The sequence below is a fragment of the Blennius ocellaris genome (assembly GCF_963422515.1).
Source record: "Blennius ocellaris genome assembly, chromosome: 4".
Classification (NCBI taxonomy): domain Eukaryota; kingdom Metazoa; phylum Chordata; class Actinopteri; order Blenniiformes; family Blenniidae; genus Blennius; species Blennius ocellaris.
In genome coordinates, this window is record NC_137653.1 from 29662641 (window position 1) to 29680382 (window position 17742).

Below are 17742 nucleotides of genomic sequence, written 5' to 3' on the forward strand. Positions count from 1 at the left end.
AGCGTTCCAGGTCCGAGATAGTCTTGCTTTGTGCACTAACCTTTTCATCGAGTTGTGTCATGGTGGTTGTCACTTCTCTCTTTACAGTTTCCGATATTATACGCTCCAATTTTGTGAAAATTTCGCCTCTGTGGATCATCCATCATTTACTTTATACAGCGTGCTGCTCCAGCGACTCGGGTTCCGGGGATTGACGTGGTGGCCTACCGCGGCTCGACTTTGATGGTTCATTTTTCAGCCGAGAGCTCACCATTTATCTTAGTTTGGCCACCAAAAAGTGCAACAAAGCAGAGTTAGCCTGACACGAGGCAAAAATGAGCGTTGTACAAGAGTGAAAAGTTAATAAGTATAAATAATCAGCACATTCCCGGGGAGCTACCGTAAAACACGTCCTACATCGTCCGCGCTTACGGGAAGTCCCCAGGACCAGGAACTTGCTGAAGTGAGTTTGGGTTTACTCAGTGTTCCTACAGATTCTGTTCTTTGCTACTCACACATCCTCAGACATCCAACATTCGGTTTCTCTGTGAGGGACTGGTGATCCGTCCAGGATGTACTGAAGCCAGCAGGGAGGAACTCAAGATATCCACACTGCAGCAAAGCCAGTGTAGCAACTGTCGCTCACATAACCACTCAAGAACTTTAGATTAAATGTGAAAGCGAGAAATAAACAATCATGGTAAAAAAAAAAAAAGAAAAGGAAAAAGAAAAAGAAAAAGAAAAAGGAGGGTTGTAGTTTGACAAGTTTGATAAGCTTATTTAGAATGTGCAGCGTTTTGGTCAAGTCAGTTATATGAGGAGAAATATTGCTGATGTGGGAGAGGGTGGAAGGTTACACAAAAAGCATCTCAGTGGCAGAACATTTACATTTATCCTAAATTGAATTGTTCTGCTTCTGAGATATAACATGTTATTATATTTGGTCCAAAACATCTGAGAGAGAAATGATCTCTACATATAGTACTGGTTTTACTTTGACCTCCAGTAGTACTGTGAGGAATGTTTCACTAATTTGGGACGATACCAGGCAAAGACACACCAACCTGTGTTTGGAAAGATTCCAGCTGTCAGGGACTCAACCTGCAGGTCAATCAGTAAGTCTCACTACTTGTGTAACGTTATGCTTTATTGTGTGTGAGACCCTAAAATTACGGTAGACAGGCAGCAGCTAACTGCTAACTGGGCTAGCATTAGCTGCTAATAGGACTAGTACAAACTATGAACCCCATGTCATTTTATAAATGACCCAGTATTTCATTTTAGATTTCCGGTGCTCTGAGGTGTGGATGTTTGTGGATGGCTCCACAATTGCTTTTTTTGTCTTTATGTTTCATTTCTGAGGAAAGGACTGCTATGCTATTGCTTTTCATGATTGACAGTTTATGCAGCCAATCAACACATGTCCAACATCTGTTCCAGTCAAAAATCTCACAGCTACACTTGCGAGAGGTAGTTGTGGTATGAAGAAGGGTCAGAACCTGCTCCATGTTTGATTTTTTTCCCCGAATAAATCTTAAGAAATGATTTGAAGACAGTGAGTGAAACTGTGTTTCACGGGAGAAGGATACGTGAGAATACCAGGTGACGACTCCTTTTATGAGTCAACTGATTCAAAATGCTGCATTCCGAGTCCTGCCAGGACCCAGCAGGAGAGATCACATCACTTCAATATTAGTTTCTCTCCAGTGGCTTCCTGTTAAATCTAGATTAAAATATAAAACCCATCTTTTAACCTATGAAGCTATTAACAACCAGACTCCGTCATACCTTAAAGAGCTGTGAGTTCCTTATCACCCAGAAGGACAGAAAGATGGAGTTCTGGGCATCTGCCACTGTTCCAGCAGTCACAATAAGACTCCTCGGGTAACACACTGTAAATGCTTTCTACTGAGAGAATTCAATGTAGGATCGATGAACAGTGAAGGGAACCCTCCTAAAAATCAAGAATATTATTTCTGTTTGTAGACTCGAGGTCACAAAATTCAAAAAAGTCATGTTGTGTGCAGGCTATGAAAACATGGCACCATTATAACAAAGTGTCATCCAAGTAGTTCTCCCATCTACTGGGACTGTCTGGGAAGTAAACAACCTTCCTCAAACTTGGTTCCAGGAACCAAGGTCATAAATTAAGTTGCTCAAACAACTTGTTGCCCCGAGGGGAAAGCTCGTGTAGTGGACTTCCTAAAAGAGCATACATTACTTTATACATTTCCTCACTTTCTGAGCACTTTGTACTGTGATCGCTTGAAGACTATTCATGAAATCTGGAAGGACTTGGCAACACAAGACATCTAGAAAGACAGATTACAAAGACTTTCAATAGCAAATGTCAGAATAATACCTCCTTTATAACAGCCGCTCACAACTGGTCCAACTTAAGGAAATCAACGTCACACAATGAAAACCCTCTATCCAAATTAAAAATACTAAACTTTTAATATCCATTGATTTAAAAGAATTTGGAGAGGAGATAATGAAACAGAACATTACAGGTGCCAACAAAAACACAGAAAAAAACTCTTTAAAAAAAGCTTTAATGGCAAATGACGAAATGGCGACCAACAGACGACGTACCGATGGGAATATGATGTTTAAAGGAGTCGTCACCTGGTATTGTCATATATCCAGTGTCCTTTAAATTGTCTTTAAATCAATTCTTAAAATGTATTAGGAAAATAAATCAAACATGGCGCTCATGCTGACCCTTTTTCATACAACAACTTCCACTTGTGAGAGTACTTTGCAAGATTTAGACTGGTACAGATGTTAGGCATGTGCTCATTGGCATATAGCAGTCCTTTGCTGACACAAAAAAATATGAATAAAAAATGATTATGGAGCCACACCACAGACCAACGCACCCTGGAGATTAAAATGAAATACAAGGTCATTTCTATATGAATTTGAACATTGCAGTATTGTACAACCCACCCTCACACAACTCATCATTTTATAATGAACGAAGTGATATGGTTAAACAACTTGAAGATCACAGAGAAACAATATTATTTGGTGACTTCAATATTAAGTGGTCTGATAAAAATAACAAACAAAAGTTGAAAAGCATCATGACTAAATTCCATTATCAACAAATGATCAAAGGACATACCAGGATAACCAAAAGCTCTAAAACACTTATTGACATGGCATTTGCTAATAAACCAGAACGCATAACTAGAACTTATGATCTGGTAACTGGTCTTTCGGATCAGAACATAATTCTAGCTGTAAGAAAACTTATAAAAAAAAGTGACTGCAGTATTTTGGAGGTGCTGATGATAACAAAATAAAATTAATTATTCCTCAATCTAAAACTGTGGAATTTGAACATTTAAATAGTCAAAACTGGGAGCAGCTCACATCAATATACGAAGTAGATGATTGTTGTAATTCTATATCTGCAACTGCAATGTCTATAGAAACATTTACAAAGCAAATTCAATTTAGACCAAAGAAAACCAACTTACCATGGCTAAACAATGAAATAAGACAACTTATGAGAGGCGAGACTCTGCATTGAAGACATCACTTACCTCTAAACTACAAACTGATCACTTAATTTATAGACACTTAAGAAATAGTTGTTCAAGAGCTGCATAAATCCAAATGATCATATTACAGCAAACTGATAGAGCATGCAAAAGGTAACGACACTTGCTTATGGAGGCAACTAAATAACTCAACTAAAAAACAAATAATCAGAAGAAGGTAAAGGAACTTAGCATTAATGGCAAGATGATCAATGACAATGCCACATTGGCAAATAAATTGAATTGCTATTTTGTGAACTCGGTGGTAGAATTAACTAAAACATTTGTGTTACCAAATATATTAAACAATACAAAATCAACACTGTCAACAGGTACAGTTAACATTAACGTGGTAAATGAAGAACAAATTGCTGGCCTTATTAAAACATTATCCAACTCGAAAACTAATGATAATTACAATATGAGTACTTCTTTTCTCAAAAAACACAGCAAAATATTAATACAACCACTGACTCATCCCATTAATCTTTCCATTAAGTCCGGCACATTTCCAACTGGCTGGAAAAAAGCAGTCGTCAAACCAGTTTTTAAATCAGGTAGTCATGACAATATAGCTAACGACCGCCCAATCTCCATTTTACCTGTCTTATCTAATATTCTTGAAAAAGTTGTAGGAACTCAGCTGATGGACTTCCTACAAGACAGCCAACTTCTCCATCCACACCAATTTGGCTTTTGACCAGGCTACTCAACTGAGATAGCAAATTGCTGTCTTGTGGAAAATATCAAGCAATCCTTGGCTAAGGGTAATGTGGTGGCTGTATTTCTTGACACTGTCAACAACCACTTACTTTTATCCAAAACGGTATCTTTTAATTTCTCTCCTGATGCAATAGAATGGTTCACATTATATCTCCAGGACAGAGAAAAGTGTGTAAAAGTTGGTCAAGACAAATCATCCTTTGTAAAAAATTACATGGACATACCGCAAGGGTCCATTCTTGGTCCTTTACTTTTCAGCCTCTTTATTAATGACCCGCCATTACACTGCTCAGCAGCAACATATCAGCTTTATGCAGATGATGCTGTTATATATACAGATGCCAGGACTCCAGCACAGGCTGCACATGTCCTGTCTTCATACATGTTTGACGTCCAAGAATGGCTCATCCAGAACCATCTATTGCTCAACCTTCAGAAAACAGTGTTCATGTGCTTTTCAATTAGAAAATGTAACCTGCGACATTTCAACGTTAGTATTCATAACCAAGACATTAGCTTAGTAACAGAATTTTAATATTTATGAGTGGTATTAGATCCCCAACTCAAATTCACCCACCACATAAAGAAGATATCAAAAACAATTAAAACAAATCTGAACTATTTTAAATTAATCAGACATTACATACCACACCAAGCAGCCATACTGTACATGCACCCACATATCGTATTGTCTGACAGTATGGGCTCAAGCGGCTCCTTCCATAACACAACACATTTGTTCTTTAAATAATCAAACTCTTAAAGTCCTGGATAAAAAAACCAATTAGGCGGCATCACTGTAAAGTCCTGAAAAAGTATAATTTCTTGAATTTTGAAAGTTTCATCGATTTCTGCTTTCTGAAATTAATCTTCAAATGCTTCCATGAATCAGCCCCAGAGGTATTCTCTGGCTTCATCCCAAAACAGGACAGCAGCAGACTCACCAGGAGCTCTGTCAATAACTACTGTAAAATACCCCACTGTAAAACCACACTCGGACAAAAGACATTGTCAATAAAAGGTAGTCATACCTGGAATGCAATCCAAATGAAATAAAAATGATAACAGATCCCAAACTATTCACTTCAAAAGTTAGAAATTGGCTGACAACAAGATAAGAATGTACCCACTTATGAAATACTTGTATGTCTACAGGGAGGGAGGGAGGGGATGGGTTTTATGATAACAGGTACATGTGACTCAGATATTTATTGTTGTATTCTGTGTATTGGTTATTCTGCTTGTATGATGCATTTTGGTGTTGTATGTACTGTTGTTTCTTCTTTTCTCCAATGAAAAGCCCTTCCAGGGACGAGAGTTGCAAATTAGTGTAAAGCTATATGCTCTATGTGCAACATATTGGATTTTATCTATGTTTATTGCACTGTCCCTGATAAATAAATAAAATAAAATAAATATCACATAGGGTTCATAGTTTATACTGGTCCGATTAGCGGCAAAATTTAACAGAGGTAGGTTTATGATATTAGCCTTCTCTGTCAATGACAATCAAAACCTCCTGTTTTGGGGTGCGCAGCTTTGTGGACCATTATGGTTTGAACAAAGAGCCCAACAAAAACACTCAGCCACTTTCAAAATTGTGAGTTCCAACACCCATATACATGTTTTATTTTTTAGTTGATGAGTCCTATAATGCTCCATTATTTTGGTTTCTCCATGCATTTTAATTCAAAACAAAACTCCTCACAACTCTGCAAGAATAGAAAGTACAGTTGTCCCTCAGTATAACATGGTTCACCTTTCACTGCCTCGCGGATTTGTTTTTGTGCAATTTTGCATGCTTTTTTATTTGTGTTTTTAAGGCGTATGACACAGTGTTCTGCGTCCTGATTGGCTAAGGGAGAACCTGCACATTGTATTCTTTGTTCTGATTGGCTAAGGAACTGTAGACCCTTGTCAATCAATCTCTGTCCCGTGTCTCACGTAGGCGAATGTGATTGACTTGCAAATACATATACATATTGCATATACATCAAGGTCTGATCGGTAGCAGTGTGACTCTGAAGTGCTGTAGGTTTGCAAGTTTTGTTCCTGACAAACCCCACAATGTCGACAAAACCTTCTGCACCGACAAAAGCACCTGCAGTCACAACCAAAAGGCAGAGGTATGTTTATGTTTTAAAATCTACGAAGGTTTGAACTTTGGAAGTGTTGAAACCAGAGAGAAACGTGAGAAACTGTTAATTCCTGTCTGAGAAAAGTGTATAAAGTGTGTGGTGATGGGTTTTACAGCCTTAAAACATATATAATACTTGTAAAAAAAAAAAAAAAAGTTAAATCCTTCGCAGATTTTACTTATTGCGGGTTATTTTTAGAATGTAACTACCATGATAAACGAGGGACCACTGTAATGTTAATCTTTATAGTATCAATCAACAATTTACTGCACAAAACACATGTTTTGTCCTCAATATGACAGTGCAGAACACAAAGTGGTTTGAGTCACAGGAAGCGTCAGTCAGGATGTTTCAACATTCAAGAGAGTCATGTAGTTCATGTTCATAACATTTCAGTCTTGTTTTGGCTTTTGTGCGATCACACTACTTCAATGACTAATACTGATTACTCCTCAAGGTCCTGATTTGAATCCCTCCGTCCACCTCACGCTCCTCTATCCTTTCAGCTGACATGCTGCATCACTTATCTTCTGTCCAGTTCTCCCGGCCATCGTCATAGGCCTGAACATTTCTAGTTGTCAGTTTGTAATCCACCTGAGCAATACAATGCATGAAGACAATGGTGATTTAACGCGGTAAAAGATTTCCGGAAGAACTAACACCTTGTAGTATTTCAGAGATTATCATTGAAACCTACATTATGTTTCAATCAGTTGTCTTAGAAACCTCAGCAAAAGTTCACACTGCTACTTCTAATTCGTTTGTCAGATTTAGGAGAGATGCATCAATGGGGCAAATTGCTAATCTGAGTGCTAATCTGAGTGTTCAGAGGTAAGTGTTGACACCAGAAGCAATAAATTGTTTCAAAAGCTTCCAGTCATTATAAAGGCATTGTCATTTACTTGTTCAAACGAATCAAATCAAAGTTCTGTGCTATTTAAACAAAGGTTTTCTGGCTCTGTTCTGCAATGTCTACATTTAACTAACTATATGTAAACTACAGGGAAATAAAGATTTCTAATTCTCGTTTTAATTGCAAACTCGATTATTTTTTCCAAACTTACCTCCCAGTTTAAATTCGCTAAAAAGGTTAAATAGCAGAAACTGCTCAAATAGTTAAAAACTGTTGGCATAGTTAAAACCACTACATCTAAACATCTCATCGTTAACATTTAAAATAACTAAAAAGAGCAGAAATAACATAATCCAGCGAAACTGCCAAAAAGATGAACAGGACTAAAAGAGCTAATGTTGCTAGAATGACTCAAATCAAACCACTAAACTGCTAAAACAACCAAAAACAATGACAACAATAAAAACGACATGAAAAAGGCTAAAACCCACTAAAAATAAATGTGCTATTATAAACCATTATACATTCTAGTGATGCAACTTTAGAATCAACTCCTTAAAAAACAGTTTTCATGGTACAGCAACACTTCAGACGAGTTTTTATGTGGTGAAAAATTGCAAAAAAGATTTTGGTCATAAAATTGAAATTAAAAGTGAAGTTAATAATTCCTCACAAGTCATTAAACATGCAAAAAAAACCTATCTGTATATTCTGTACAATTAATGTGACGTACTCCTGAATGATATAAAGCACTTTAGATATTCTACAAAATACTAGTTTGTTTTATTGTTGTGAACGCGTAGGAAAAAAAGCTTTTCGGAGACATTCAAGTTCATTTGTGTCCTTATTTTCTGTTTCAGTGGAGAGTCTATTCCAGAAGCACTTCCTTGACCTTTTTTGTGTCTCTTGCAGTGAATCCCAACACTCCCAATGTGTGCCGGATGTATTTTTAGTGGTGAAGCTCCACTTGAAGAGAGCTGGCTGATAGTAACAGATACCTTTTCTCGCTGTGCGTGAGAGTAACGGATACCTTTTTTGGGCAGGGCGGTGGGCCAAGGCCTCTGCTTCCTTCTCAGAGAGAACTGGCTCAGATGCTCGTCTTCCTCACAGCAGGTGAGGAAGATGTGGCCGCACGGGTAGCCCAGGTACTGGTGGGCATCGCAGCCCCGCCCCTCGGCCCGCAGGCGCAGGCCGAGCGCACAGCAGCTGCAGCACACCTGAAGAAACCAGCAGAGCTTCGTTACCTTTCAGCCTCTCGTCAACCGCCGTTGTTTTAATAGTGTGAAGACGAGCAGGCAGGTTCATCCTCAAACTAAACCACGTCTTACTTACAAACCAGAACCCCCCACCCCCCCCTTGTGTTACTGAAATGTTCATGTGTGAGCCAGTGTTAGCGGAGGACCTGGCTCCATTCTTTGGCTTGGCTGCCTCGACACATGAACATTTGGCTCACAGGCCAAACCGCTGAGTTTCCTCTTGGAGCAGAGCCCCGTTTCCATATGGAAGCACTCGCTGCTTTGAAGGATGCAAATAGTAATGAGAGATTCGGGCTGATTTGGTCTCTCGCTTGCCAATAAATACAAACAGGCTGTGCGACCTTTAAGGAATCCTCTCTTCTGGCAGCGGAGTCTGAATCTGAAACCTCACTCAAAACAAGGAGGGGATGTTTAACACACTGGCAGCTCCAGCCCGCACTTTGTTATTGTGGCATAGGATTTACCCTGCTTAACTTCTTGATTATAGCTTCAGTCGTCTTGAATCATTTGAAACAATGAGTCACAACCTACCTCACTCACATAAACAGTGCACTTTCTCTTTGAGAGCTGACTTTCAATTGATCTTCTGTGAGCTGAAGCAGTTTAGGCTGTGTGACGTAAATGACCACAAGTTCATCAAATGTTTTCAATATTCAGTTTTGAAATGAGTAAAAGTAATGTTCTAATGACACAAGCTTTTTATCTGATCTGGACAGAGCCCGTTTTATCGTTGAAGTTAAGTTTCCTATTGAGAGACGGGCCATCCAATGACTTTCAACTCAAACTTTTGTGTGAAGGCGAAACAGACTTCCACAAAACTCTTGAACCTAGATTATAAACCTTGAAAAACCCACATCAACATCCAGCTGTGATCAACTCTGCGAAGAGAATAATGATTTGTGTGCATCTAATCAAATGGCCCTTATTGCCTTCAGCCTGTGTTTAATTATTCTGTTATTGAAACAAATAAGAAATTCATTTCAGTTTCAGATTTTGGTCAGATTGATGATATTATCATTGACCTGGCCTCAGAAGATTTAATGACCTGAAGGCTTAAAGTGCAACTTTTATGAGCAAAAGGGACTTTTTTGTGATTTTTCACCAATCAAATTTACTTGAAAACATGTTTAGCCTTTAAAATGAGATCAACACAGCTTCTAATGTTCCATATAAACCCAAACAAAAACTTCATCGTATGTTGTATTTATGAAGTTTCAATTACAATATAGGATCGTAAACATTTCAATACTTATGCTATTATTTCAGTGATTTCATCTGTCAAGAATTTTCACTCCTTCATTTGGTTCAAGCAGCACTTGAACGCCGGTCCGGACCAGACCGGAAACAGAAGTCCTGCCACTTTAGCCTGTGGTGGCTAGGCTCGTTAGCTCATGGCTAATGTGTAGCCACAAGCAACCGTGATGTATAGTCTTCAAACCAGATATCAATGTGAGTCTTCCTCACTACTTCTTCCTCACTGCTCCACATCTGCTAGCGAAAAATGTTCCAACTTTTTCGTTCTGCGTTTTCTTCTGATTCGCGTGGTTAGCTTAGTTTGTTTACTGCCCGGCATGTACTGTGCACTACGTCAAGTCCTCTCACTCTACCCGCTGGAAAAACCATTTGTATGAGAAGCGAGAAACACGCTTTCAAGGAGAGTAGATCCGGTTCAGAGTTTGGAGCATTCGAGACGCCCAAAGGAAACGGTTTGTCACAGAAACTCCACGAAGAGAACTCTGGTCCGGATCACACAGGGAAATGTGAACACGCCCATAGAGTCTCATGGCCACAGGAAGAAGGAAGGACATTTTTAACCATTTTATCTGTTTTTTTTGGTTTTAAAGATTTTTTTCTCCCTTCTTGAAATACGAGTAATTTTAGCATTTATTTCCCATTGTGTTATTGTGCCTCTTTTTTTAAAAGTCTTTTTCATCAAGCTGTTCTGAAAATGGCTCTGGTGCAGAAATGAAAATGAAATAAAGATCAAAGTTTGTTTATGCCTAATTTAGTGGAACCACTACAGAGGGTCTGTAGAGCCACATGTGGCTCCAGAGCCGCAAGTTGAACACTCCTGCTTTAACGTCAGGCCTCCAGTTTTCTACTGAGTGTACCTGGTAGTGGTCAGCGCAGGAATCCTCCTCGGCCACTTGGCAGGTGTCTCCTCTTCTGGCTGAAACCACGCCGGTTTCACACTGCGTCTCCTTCAGAGAGATGAGGCAGCATTGCTGCTGTGCAACGCTGAAACACACCCACACATCCAGGATGTTAGTATTGGACTGTAAGACACACCAGCAGTGTGGAACCCGCAGCTACCAGAGGTCTAGTATATCACTTAAACATTCTGAACTCACTTTTTGTCCTGCATCTCTCTAGATCGGACATTTTTGCCACCAGCAGGAACATCTTTCTTTTAGACCTGTTTCAGTGAGAAGCTCACTAAGCCTTCGGGCCATGTTCTGGAAATCCTGTTCAGTTAATTGTTAATTATTGAGGGAATCTGTTGAAGGAATTCTTAATAATAATCAGTCTGTAACTTCAAACTGACACTGTTTTCATAAGTTGACGACCTCTGATCTACTCTGTGCCAGTGTTCAAACTCAGGAGTACAAGTCAGCTGAGCTTTATCTGTTGGCCATAATAAATGATGGTTTTGGCTGCAGGCAGTAGTTTGGACATCTCTGTTGGAGAATCACATCATGTTCCTCAGAATGTATTTCGGCAATTGTTTATCTGAATAAATGTGATTGAAGTAACACTCCTGCATACATCAAATACATCAAAACTGTAAAGCTCAGTAACTCCAAACGACACATCTCCTTTTATTTACTCACGACGGACACTTTAGATTCAAACCAGGGTTTGCAGCCTTCATATAGAACTGTTTGAGGGAACCAACCATTAAAGTGCAGTTATTCCTTCTGCACAGAGTTAAAACTGATCAGCCATTAAATACGTCTCCTCTGGTCTCTGCCTGGCAGGTCAATTCTAGTTCGAGTCTCAGCTGAAGTTGGGTTCTATTTGGTTGATGTCTTTTATGGCTTCAGCACTTCAAACATGTTTAATTGTTTGTGTCACACTGATACTGTTTTAAGATTTAGATAAGCAGTTACTAAAATGTCTATAACTCATGAATGTTGTCATGGGTGGACAGTAGTTGAAAAGCTGCTCTCGCTGGATTGCGGCCTGGACTTTCATGGAGCATGACAAATTAAGTTCTGAAGAAACTGTTGAAGATTGTATTCCATCAATGGAAGTGTGTGTAGAGGAGAAATTGCAGTTAAAAGTACTGGACCTTAAGAACCGATTGAGTCATTAAGCATGCAATACCATCTGACTTCTAGCTAATTGAAAATACAGCTTACAACTATGTGTCACAGCAATATAACTACATGTATATGATTCAGACAACTGAACGTTTTAGAGAGTAACATTTATTGTAAAAGTAAGCATCTAGTAAATAGCTGCCATACCTTTGAAAGAACTTATTAAAGTACATGAGTTACTTAAGGCCAGTTTTATGTAAAGTATGTAAAATAACCACGGACGAATAAAAAAACAAAACAAAACCTCAAGGAGCCTTAAACATGGAAAGACTCATTTGTGTTTACTGGCAGGGATGCTGGTTGGTCTTTAATCAAAGGAACGATGAAAGATCTGCGACTGAAAACAGCTCTGAAGTGCAGCCCTTCAATTTCAACATGGATTGCAGTTTAGTGAGAGTGGGTGGAGTGGGGCCAAAATGTTTGCCTGGACAGTGCATGAGGCACACTGTAGGGTCGTGGCTTCTACGTTTGTCTCATCTGTGTTGTCCAGGCCGGAGGGTTGTTGTCACGTCTTGGAAGGAGCTTCATTGAGGGAACAGCGTGAGGAATCGGCAGCGAAACCTCTTCTAAGATAGGTGACAAAGTCCAGTTGAGCTCATTTTTTTGCGTTGACATATTTTGTGTCTCAACAAGAATATCGGCCTGACTCCCTGTGCAGTTTGCATGTTTCCCAGTGTGTTTGTGGGTTACTGCTGTTTCCTCTCAGTCCAATGAAGTACATCTGAAGTAACATGTCGCCACGGAGGGAGAAATCCCACAAACAGAAGAAGAATATGGACGACTCAGGAATAGAGACCAGCTGAGGATGATCTGCAGCATGTCTTGTGTAGCGCCTCTCGTGTGCGGTGCTAACCCACACATAGGCAGGATGAGTTATGAATAGAATTCCCCCGTCATTCCTGGCACATTCCTAACGTTCTTTATGTGACGTGATGCATCTGAATAAGGTTCTGAAATGGGCATAACGGTGCGTGACATTCCTAATATTCGTGAAACATGTTGTTGGCTGCCAAAAAAACTGCCAAGAATAACAAGACTTGCCTCGGTACATGAAGTTTGCAACCGAGCATGTGGATTAGTTGATGCGTTGTACAGCGTCACAGCATTCTCTCCCCTGCCGCATCCTTCCCTCTGCACAACTCTATGGTCTTTCTCTGGATGTGGAACGATCTGGAGTGTGTCAACTGTTCAGCAGCTGATGGTAGAATGACTGGGTTGTGTGTGGAGCCATATATATAAACCCAGTTGTGTACCTGGCTTGTTTTACGACACACCTGAGACAGGTTGATTCCCATTCCCTCTGGTGCGCCTTCACAGATGGAGCCCTTAGCAGCTGCCCACGTTGCTCATAGCAAAATCCACCACCATATATACCAAATCCTCCTGATTTGCCACATTCCTGAGAGCTTGGTGGGAGAAAGTGACGATACGTAATGCTGCACAGTAGCACGTAACACCGTGGAACAAAATTGGTGACTCGTGATGCTATTGATTGTAATGCATGATAACGGGTCTTGACTGTCTGTGAGGTCTCTGCCCTGAATCATATCATTTCAGTTAAAATCATGACCCGTGGTCAGGGATTAGTGCATTTCGTGACTTGTCGTTGTGATGTGTAAACGTAACGTATCTTGTGTAACAGGAGTTTTGGAGCAAGTCTTCTGTAGCCAGTCTTATGTACCACATCCGGTGTATCAGCCAAACTCCTGCTCCCGTTCCGTCCTCCAGTTCAGACACTTGTTGTCTCTCTGCACTGTTCTTTCAGCACCTTAGTTCTACTGGCCGTCGGTCCATCTCGTCCTGCTTGGTTCCGTGTTTTGGCGTCTGGTACAGACTGAAAGCTGCTCTGCACATTGTTCCACCTCAGCCTGAAGTTGTTTCCATGTCCTGCAGCTGTTTTTAACCTTCACATTCTTCTGTAAACATCTGTCGTCTTCCATGACTCTGAAGTCATGAAGTATCTGATACTAGAAATGTTTTTTGTCTTTGTTGTTGTGGCAAGACATGTGTAACTGACTGTCTTACACCTGCTTCATATAACTGCTTTTTATCCAATTAGTTTTTTTCAATTGCTATTTTTGACCTTGGAAAGTGTCTTTGAGTATCTAAAAAAGCTTTACAGAAAATATTATTATTATTATTATTATTATTGAGTAGTAGTAGTATTAAATAAAGAAACCACTCTCATTGATTTCTTTTAAAGCAAAGTCTCATCTGTATTTTATTGACTCTGACCAACTAGTTGAATGACTTTCAGTCCCTCTTCAGAGCACAGACAATGTTCTACTGCAATCTTTTTCTTTCCCTTTAAGTCAAGTCCTTCCATTATTCTGACATTGCTATGTATAAAAGCAATAAAATGATGGCTGGCATGGTTTCCGAATGGCGAGAAGCTCATTCAGTTTCCACTTTTAGGTCTAATTTGCAACAAAACAAGGTAGATTGGCAGAAGAATACAAAAAATAATTCCAACAACTTCTCAGTTATTAGTAAAACTCTTCTGTTTTTGATGAATTCACTAATCTGCCTCTAGATACTAAAACTCCAGCTATTCTGCTTCAAGCAAGCCGACGTTAGCTAACCACACTTGAGTTGGTTTTGTTTTTACCTCTGCTGTACCTCTACTCCCGACCTCATCCATCCAACTCCACATTTAAAACCTCTGCCTCAGCTCACAAATTTGTGTTGCCTTTGAGCTATTTCATTATATTTTCAATTTGTGTTTTTTCACTTCATATTGAGCTTGGAGTTCTTGTTTCAGTGATGACAGATGCGGCTTTTCCATTACGTGTTAGTACCTGGTACCAGGTACTTTTCTAGTACCTATTCCACCGCGGTTCCAAATGAACTGAGTTGAGCCAAAAAGGTGACGTCAGCGGACGGCAGGCCACTGATTGGCCGGCACGTGATAATACCAGACGAGTATGGCGAGTGGCTCATTCATAAGAATGATCCCCGCCTTTTTTTAAAACCCAATAACAATATAGAACAGAGACAGATGCACATAATTCAACCCCATGGAGCAATGATGAGATTCAGACATTTCTTTGTCTGGTGGCGACCAGAGGATTCATCAGGAGCTCGACGGAGCAACACACTACGAGGAAGTGTATTTAGTGTCTCCAAGCTGACGGCCACCCACGGACACCTTGCTCTGCCAACTCCACCCACACCGAGGTGCTACTATAGTGCAATAGAAAATTAGCAAAACTGAGTCGAGTCGAGTCGAGTGGTGCTCGGACTGTAATGAAAAAGTGCCAAAAGTGACTCATAAGGACATGAGGACTGCGTGTAGCGTCACTGACCTGCAGACAGACTGTTTGTCCAGGTCCAGCAGTGCGATGTGGTCACAGTGACGGTGCTGGGCGGCCCAGGCCTGACCGGCAGCGCAGCAGCTCCACACCAGGTCCTCCCCCTGGACCCCCGCACCTGCAGCAGGAAGACAGGGCGGCATGCACACATCAGCCAGACAGTCATGTGCTAAAGATGCCACGTCTGCTGAGCCACACAGTGTTCAGCGTAAATGAGCTGTGAGACAGAAACATATGGCGGACTGCACCCGGCCGCAAGACGCCTGAAGACGTGCAGAATACACTAGTCCATTTAATGATTGGAAATGTTCTTTTTTAAACACAGCTCTTTGGGGAGACAAACTAAAAATAGCCTCTGAACAGAAGTGGTCTGGCAGAGTTGTGAAGGAGAAGTGTGACAGATTATCAAGAAGTCATGTGTAACTTGTGTCGGTGCCACGAGCCAACGGAGCAGCAGGGAGGACATCTTTCATCACCACAATCATTCTCTGCACTCACAGTCATCACAAAAAGACTGAGTGAATATTTAGATACTGCTTGTTAATTCATCCATCTAAGGTGGATGACTGCTATTTAATAGTATCGACTGTATAATGTATGGTTTTGAGAGATAGTACTTTCTCTGTTAATGTAGAATGGTGAAAATGACAGGTGGATTTGTTGGGTTTCTCTGTTAAAAGTACTTAAGAATGACTGTGTTGTATGTGGTGCTATGAAAATAAAGTTGAATTGAATTGAATTGAAGCTTTGTTAACTGAAGAAACATTGATGTTGAAACATTGGCAGACACATATGTGCAATGCTAGGCTTGAAAAAACACACAGGCTTCAATGAGAGTGCAACACTGTGGTTTGGAGTCACATCTGTATGGCTTCTGATCATAGTTCATATTTGGGTGGTGGTGTGTTGGACCACAACATGATAAGCGCCAAGCTTTTTTGGGTGTCCATTTTCTAATAATTTTGCATAATTCAGACACAAGTGAAAATGTTTGTATGTGTGAAATTGTGGAAAATAAATAAAACATCAGTCAGTGATGACGTTCCGAGACCAGGGGTGTCCAACTCCAGTCCTCGAATCTCCATCCTGCAGGTCTTCAGGAAACCTCAATCTAATGACGTAGTCATCCAGCTTATTAAAAAAAAGTCCAATCATGAGCTCCTCATTGAAATCAGGTGTGTTGTAACTGGGAAAGACCTGCAGCATCTCAGGACGCTCCTGTCCAAGATCAAGAGTTTGCAAGTCGTGGATCTGGAGCCACATGTGGCTCTTGAGCTTCTCTGTAGTGGTTCCCTGAATCCATCCACCCATCTATTCATCATTGAAATGGCTTATCTTGTTCATGATGCGTTTTCAATTGAACTATTTAAATGGGCCCTGAGAAAATGTATGGAATTTACTGTAATGAACGACCCATACATGTATCAGAACACAAATAATGCGTCTTATATTTCAGTCTCGTGAAGTAACACACACACACACACACACACACACACACACACACACACACAATCACACACACACACACACACACACACACACACACACACACACTCACACACACACACACACACACACACACACACACACACGAACATGAGAACTTTTTTAAACAGTTTCGATCGAGAAAAAGCAGCAGAGGTGATTATACGTCACCGTTTGAATCGTACGTTCTTGACTTGAAGCTTATTTCTCAGTATGAGAAAATTCACCACTCAGCCCATAAAATGTGGCTCTGTGATCAGATTTAGTTGCAGATTTACTTCCTCGAGGCGATACAACAAAATCACATGTAATACGGTGTAATACGGTGAAACTACGCTAATCTCATACAGCAGTGTACATTCAGATTAGGAAAACAAACTGGAAAAGGCGTTTAATGCTTCTTTGAGCGTTGCTTTTCTCAACCTGTGAAGATCGACAAACAAATCATTGTTTACACAGCAAATCTATATTAAAAATCGATTGAAATGAGACAAATCTTCATAAATAGTATGAAACCTATTTTTCAGAAGGATTTAGTTTTTTTTTGTAAAACTGCTAACTTCTCAATAAATCCTTTTTCTCTTTGGTGTAACTATCCAAAATTCAGCAAAATAATGAGAAATGTACCAAAGACAATAATAAAATCACCATTATTAAGAGTGTTGGAACAGTTGAAAATTCTTTAAAGTTAAATATCCCTCATAAATCCTGTCATAAATATATCTGCATTTGATTGACCAATGTCAAGTCGATCATCAGTGGCCTCTTCTGCCATGTTTCATTAAATGAGACAAAAACAATCCATGTGACACCCAGGCCCCGTTTACACAATAACATTGCAAGTGGCAACACCTTGACTGTAAAAGGATCCATATTTGGCTATATTTCATGTTTCACAGTCCATCCTATGCTCATGTGGGATGATAATTTGGGTGATACAATATACAACACTCAAAACTTGTGAAATTCTAGCTATTTATTGGATTGAGCTGACGTCACCTCTCATGAAACGGGTGGTTCTCAGCTCCTCTGGCTCCCCCGCCCACACGGAGACTGAGGTCCAGCTCACAGCCGCCTCCTCCCTCCCCCTCGATGACGTAGCCAGCAGCTCACGCTCGTAGTT

At 40.2% G+C, this 17742-nt stretch overlaps 1 protein-coding gene across 1 annotated transcript in view; it reads right to left on the reverse strand.

The window, feature by feature from the left end:
- The window catches only part of fbln2 (fibulin 2), a 125928-nt gene that overhangs the window by 57966 nt on the left and 50220 nt on the right, over positions 1-17742 (reverse strand). The window contains exons 3-5 of the mRNA XM_080495668.1: positions 15129-15252; positions 10612-10738; positions 8275-8461 (exon numbers count right to left, since the gene is read on the reverse strand). Of these exons, the coding sequence (XP_080351794.1) occupies positions 8275-8461; positions 10612-10738; positions 15129-15252 (438 nt within the window). The remainder of the gene's footprint in view (positions 1-8274; positions 8462-10611; positions 10739-15128; positions 15253-17742) is intronic.